Here is a 6860-nt window from a genome sequence, read left to right on the forward strand (position 1 = left end):
TAAAATACATTAATACAATAAAATATATATAATAATAATACAATAATTACATTAAGTTGTTTTTACTAAGTGTATGATGCATGGCTGTAACAACAATTTAGGACATTGAGGTCCATTTATTAGTGGGTAATGAATATGATTGTTTTGTCTCCCTCAGTACTGAATATATGGTTGCATGTAAAAATGCTGTAAAGTAAAATATGCTAAATTATAAGTCTCCTCCTTCATTACAGCCACAATGTCAAAGAGATTTAATTGCTGTAATTGCTGTTTTAATGGTGGTAACACTTCTGCATTTATGGAGTTTGGATTAATTAATTTAATTGAAATGGTTAATTAAAATCTCATAACCATTTAAGACGTGTTTGAAAGGGCTAAATGCCCACAGGAAGTGATGACTGTTACTTCAATTGTCATTAATTTCGCATTTAAATGAATGTTGATGTATTCACAGCCAGCTGTGAAATCTGCTGCTGGATGTTTCCTTGAAATGTAGCTTTTGTATTGCAGATCGCCACACAGATAGCAGTGCTGATCGCTAAAGTGGCCCGTCTGGACTGTCCTCGGCAGTGGCCCGAGCTGATCCCTATTCTGCTGGAGTCTGTGAAAGTTCAGGACAGCCTTCAGCAGCACAGAGCCCTGCTCACCTTCTACCATGTCACCAAGACTCTGGCCTCCAAACGCCTCGCCACTGATAGGAGACTCTTTCAGGATGTGAGTAGAGCCCCTTGCCTTCAACTCTTTAATTTTCTGCTCAACCTTTTCCTTAGGATTTCTTTTTCTAGTTGACTATTAGGCTTGCAGCGATAGACGGTGCTGACGGTGATACCGTTGTTAAGCCGCAAAACACCAGTTACGTCACTTGCCCACCGCGGCACCGACCCCCACCGTCGTTTTGATTTTTTTATAGTAATAAAAATAATTAGATTTTTACTTTATTTAAACTTAAAAAAAACTTGTAATTTATTTATTTTATTTGACATCAATGTGTATGCCGTGCCTCCAAGCTTTCTTACTCGTTTTGCTAATAAATGTTCTACGTTTCTTATTTATTTGGTTATATATTATACATGTTTACTTAGCCTGCTAAAGTGAGTTTGACGTTGTATTTTGTTGCTGCATTCAAGCAACTGACGCCGAATTGACGCTAATTCGAAAGTGAAAGGAAAATGCGTACGCCGCTTTTACAAGCTATTTAAAAGCGAAGGAAAGCGAGGAAAAGAGGGAACGCCCCTGCCCCCACGATGATACCGGTATTATCGGTGTTGTCACATGTCGATTAACCATTGGGAAAATTGCCTCACCATTCATTTTTCTGCGGTTGAAACACTGAGCAGTTGTATGAAGTGATGAAAGGTAAGGCATTGTTTCCAATTAAAAGTAACAAAGCACAAAGCTTATTGTGATTATTCGATGGCAGGTTCTACAAATAATGTTTTGTGAAGTTCACACATCAACAGAAAACAGCTTAAACTGAAAGATTGATTTGAGATTCAAGAATCCATATCAGTATCAATTAAAAATGAGAAATCAGTATTGTTTATCCAGCACAAGCGTCCACACAGCTAACATGTTTACCTGTTGTAGCTTATATATGTTGTGTGCATGAAGTAGTCACTGACATGGTTAAAATGCGCCATTGGAGAAACGCTAATTAGACGTCACATTTGGCCCTCCAAAACCATTTCAGCTTCAAACCGAAAATTGCTGTTTCTGCTGAAAATTTTTTGGTTGCCTAAATTTTGGTGTATCACTATTATCTTTTGTTTTCTGTCTAATATGCATGCATCACAAATATATATGATTTTGAAACAAATTGTTGTTATTGTTTTTAAAGCATGCATTTCAATAATTGCAAAATATATATGGATTAAATACAATATTATAGTATTGTGTGTGTCTGTGTATACATACATACGTGCATATATTTATTAATATGTAGAATTATTGTTATCATAATTATTTATTTAGTTTATTTATTTGCTGGGCATGAGCCTTTTTTCAACCTTCCTTTGTTAGAGAGCATCTCTCATTGACAGACTGTCATTCATCATTTTTTTCTACTCTACTAGCATGTGCCTCTAGGAGGCACTGTTCAGCTACGCACACCCTCTGCCCCAGTTCACCAGCGTCCTAAGAGATGTATGAGCATTCCTGTGTGAAATATCAGCAGATGTTTTGACTTGAAACTGCAACTGTAATTGTAATTTTGACAAGTGATTTATCACCAGCATTTGTTCATGTTAATGCAGGTCCTTTCTTCTCCAATAAGACATAATTTTCATTTAACCTCTGAAAACTCTTTTCTCAACTTCTCAATGTGAAGAGCTTAGAACAGTGATTCCCAACCAGGAAACGATTTTACATTTTCTTTGTTAAACCTATAAAACACAAATCAAAACGTAGTGATATTATTTTTTAAACGAAAGCCTTAAAAGCTCATGCTCCTCATTAAAGAAAAAATCAAACAAAAACAAAAAACTACTTGGGAAGTCTGATTTTCTTCTATAGTATCTGTAGTTTAAAGTCAATTATGGTAATATTGATCACTTTATTATAATAAATAATAATGCTGAATAATATCCAAAATAAAGTAAGTGATTCAGTGTTGATAAATGGGTGTTATTGATGTGGTTTTGGAGGTAAGCAAATAATAATAATAATTATTTTTACAAACCTATTCTCAATTTACAAAGAATAAAATGAATGCAAAAAGCTCTGCAGCGACATTACATAAATATTTAAGTGCGCTCGGTTCACTCAAAAATTTTAATAAAAGACTATTTTGAGAAATGTCTCAAATGTGTTTTTGACCATATAAACTAAAGTCAGTTGTAACCGTCTGGCTTTGTTACCAACATTTTTCAAAATATTTACTTTTATATTCCACAGTAGAAAGTAAGTCATACAGGTTTGAAATAACACAAGGGTAAGTGAATGTTGACAGAACTTTTAGTTTTGGTTGAACTGTCCCCCTTTAAAGCTGCTATTTGGCATGCTGTTTGGACTTTAAAGACCTCCAGAGGACAGGTTACTTTTTATATAGACTTGTAAAAAGCACTGTCCAGGCTCACTGTATAAAACAAGATTAATGACTAGTGGGTGTGGGCAGGCTAACGACTGAATGAGTGTCCATAAGGGAACTATAGTCATCAGCCATAGTAATAAACAGATCTGATTTTATTGTGTTGGCATAAGGATCACCGCTGGCGTCACATTAGCCTTGAGGATTTCAGAGAGGAAATCCGTGACTCACTAATTCAGAGCAGAAGTGCACTTCAGCACATCAGTGGAGCCGCACAGTATGTGGCATTTATGAATGCACCACAAGTTCATTTTGAATTCATGACATGATGCATCTAAAGGTGCCACAAACACACAGGTTCCTCTCATCCAGGTGCTTGTCACATCGGATCTTCTGTGATTGTTGGTGAACAGTATGTATGTTGCATGCGCAGATATAATATGGTCTCAAAAAACTGAAAAATTGACTTCAGAGTTGACTTTAAATCCAAATGATAGACGTGTGATCAAAGTGTTTAAGTCTATAAAGAGAAATATTTTCTCTGAATATCATGACAATGTTTAGATAAAAAGAGTATTTTGTGCACTCTCCCCCCCTCTCTGGTTTTCCACAGCAGTGTTTTAACATGATGACAGTAGCTGTTTTAATAGCCAGAGGTTTAAAGACATTGATGTTCAGACCACGCAACCAGCATGCAACATTTGTTTTTAAAAATGCTTGTCTCTGTTTTATTGAGTGAGCATTTACAGAAAGAAAACATGTCTAAAATTGTACATTGTGGAACTGACAGCAGTTGATATAATTGGTCTCTGAGTGCAAGGATAATTTTAAAAGCCTAAACAGTAACAAAGAAAAAGCAAAAAGTAGTGCAATGGAAAGTAATATATTTTCATAGTTACATGAAATACATTTTTTGGCTAGAATAGATGATTTGGGTCAGAGCATCTCCGAAACAGCAAGTCTTGTGGGGTGTTTCCGGTATGCAGTGGTTAGTACCTAGAAAAGTGGTGCAAGGAAGATCAGGTGGCCCAAGGCTCACTGATGCACGTGGGGAGCAAAGGCTAGCCCATCTGTTTGGATCCCACAGAAGAGCTGCTGTAGCTCGAATGGCTGAAAAACTTAATGCTGTCCATGATGGAAAGATGTCAGAACACACAGTGCATTGTTATTTTAAACCGTACTACCTTCCTAGACATTGTTGCACACCACGTACACTCCTTAATGGCAGTGGTCTGTTTCAACAGGATAATGCACCCCGCCACACTGCCGAAATTGTTCAGGAATGGTTTGGGGGGGACATGGCAAAGAGCTCAAGGTGCTGCCTTGGCCTCCAGAGCATCTGTGGGATGTACTGGACCAACAAATCCGATCCATGGAGGTCCCACCTCGCAACTTGCAGAATTTTATTTAATGTCTTGGTGCCACCACAGGACACGTTCAAAAGTCTTATGCCTCAAAGTATCAGAGCTGTTTTGGCAGCACGAGTGGGACCTACACTGTATTAGGCAGGTGGATTTAATGTTGTGGCTGATCAGTTTATATATTTCTATAGAATTATTTTTGATGTATTTATTTATTTTTTACTGGTAACAGCTTATATTATTCTGATTGATTTGAACTAGTTGAATAAATGTGTCATAAATATTGCAAAATGTAATTATAAACAACAGACAGCACATACATTTAATAAGGTAATTCTAAAGGTAAAAAAATGTCTCTGAAAGTCAGTCCCGGGGGGCAAATATTGGCCCTTTATGGAAAAGTACATTTCTGACCATGTTTTGCATTAAAGTGAGTAAAAACTGTATTGTCTGGTGAGTTTTTGGTTTTGTGCTTGATGTGAATAGGCCTTAAAAGTGAGTGTGTTTTAAAGTAATTTACAGGTGCAATTATATCATGTGGCATGTTTTCATTATGCTTCTCATCTAGTAAGAGATATGTCATAGTAAAGCCCAGAGCGCTTATCCGTACACGTTGTGGGTCCTGAACCCCTCAGCATCATATTCAGTATTCAACAAGCGTTCACTTGCTTTTGGAGGTTCCTGGAGCTCAGTAAAATTCTCCAGTGGTTGTATTGTAATGAGACATGCCAGGTGCTTTGCTGTTGATAACTCCCAAGTCTAGAGGCCCAATACACCTCAAAGCTCCCGAACTGATATTTCTTATTTCGGCTAGGCAGCGAACACCTGCCATAGGCATATTTAATTGTGTGCACATGTGACAGTCTTCATCTGGAGGTGGGGATTGTATGTAAACCGCAGCTGCACACTGTATTTCTTAATATTTAGCAACTTGGGAGCAAAGTTGCTTGTAATCTTTCTTCTAGCTAATGAAACGGGACAGAACAATCGTCTTCTGTTAAACAGTGATACGAGCCGCTGTGTATTGTGAGGAATTAGCAAAAAAATTTTCCCACCGGTCTTTGTTGAAAAGTTTCTTTGTAATTGTAAGTCCAAAAAAAAAATTAAGTCTGCTTGGATATATAAAGATGATGGATTGGCTTTGCTCACTGCACCAATGGTAGCAATTTGTTTCAGGTAGTTTTGAGTCACTTTGAGGATTGATTTGCTAATAAACCTTGTCGCTCTGCTGTAAAGATACACGTAGTGCGAAGATGATTTTGAAAAATGGCATGTGCGGTATTTTTTTTCCTCCAAAAACTTATTTTCGGAACATTTTTTTAGTATGTTTTCTGTCTTGCGTTGTAAATTAGTCTGCATTTATTGAGTGCTAGAGTGAATTCACAATGTAGGAGAAGAATAGATGAAATAAATCTTCATCAATGGGAAAAATCGGACTAACCTTGAGCTCTGTGAAACTGGGATGAGAGCTTTAATGACAGTGCTATAACAGCCTCGCTTTCAGTATTTCATGTCAAACAAAGCATTGACGTGCAGAGGCCAAAAGTGCTTTATCAGGCACTTCACATAGCTTGGGCCCTGTTTACAGCTATTATTAAGAAACATCTCAGGCAAGGAGTTCTGTTATACCTTGAGAAAAGCATCCGTTGGCATTCACATTCATCTCAGTACCAGCACATCTATTTTGTCATATTAATGATATTGCTGTTTACAAAATTGTTTTTATTTTAATACACTTTTGAATGGCTGTCAATGGAGAAAGCTGCACTTTTAAGCCAGATGGTGGCTAACAGGACCACATTACATGTTTTGCTTTTTTTTTTTGTTTTTTTTGGTTTGGATTTGTCTTGTCTTTTCCTATTGTTTTGTTAATTTGTTTTTGTTTGTGTTTCTTTTTTTGGTTTGTTTTGTGTTTGGTTTGGGTTTTGATTTTGTTTTTTTGTGTTTTGTTTTACTGTTTTGTTTTCAATCCTTTCCATCATAAAGATAAATATTGACATGGTGAATAGGAATTTTGACTTGTAGGAGTCTAACTGTACACATTAGGGCTGTGTATCACCAGTCAAAGTCACAATATGATACACTGTAAAAAAAAATCTGTGACATTTACGGTAAAATACCGGCAGCTGTGGTTGCCAGAACTTCACCGTAAAAAATATGGTAGCAACATTTTAGGAAAAACATCAAATATGAAGCGTCATGCAGGGAATTCTGGGTGTGTCAATTTACGTTTTTTTTACTGTAAATTATACAATGACTTTTTCTTTTTCACTTACAAAAAACGTATTTTTAACAGTATTTTACTGTAAAATTACATTAAATGTAATTACGACCTCAGAAGAATTTAGTAAAACAGCTGTTTATTAAACACTGCGTACTATAGTGCCATTGGTAACTATAGGAAGAGCAGGCAGTTGACCTCTGCATTATGAAGGGCCTCCATAACTGTACCACAGTACAATATAGGTAATGGC

The 6860-nt window shown here is 36.5% G+C and overlaps 1 protein-coding gene across 1 annotated transcript in view; it reads left to right on the forward strand.

Annotated features, from left to right (window-relative positions):
• LOC107686387 (importin-11) overlaps window positions 1-6860 on the forward strand; it is a 169014-nt gene that overhangs the window by 24682 nt on the left and 137472 nt on the right. Inside the window, exon 5 of the mRNA XM_016483355.1 lies at window positions 511-714. Within this exon, the coding sequence (XP_016338841.1) occupies window positions 511-714 (204 nt within the window). The remainder of the gene's footprint in view (window positions 1-510; window positions 715-6860) is intronic.

Source organism: Sinocyclocheilus anshuiensis, unplaced genomic scaffold (genome assembly GCF_001515605.1).
Source record: "Sinocyclocheilus anshuiensis isolate Anshui unplaced genomic scaffold, SAMN03320099.WGS_v1.1 scaffold1207, whole genome shotgun sequence".
Taxonomy (NCBI): domain Eukaryota; kingdom Metazoa; phylum Chordata; class Actinopteri; order Cypriniformes; family Cyprinidae; genus Sinocyclocheilus; species Sinocyclocheilus anshuiensis.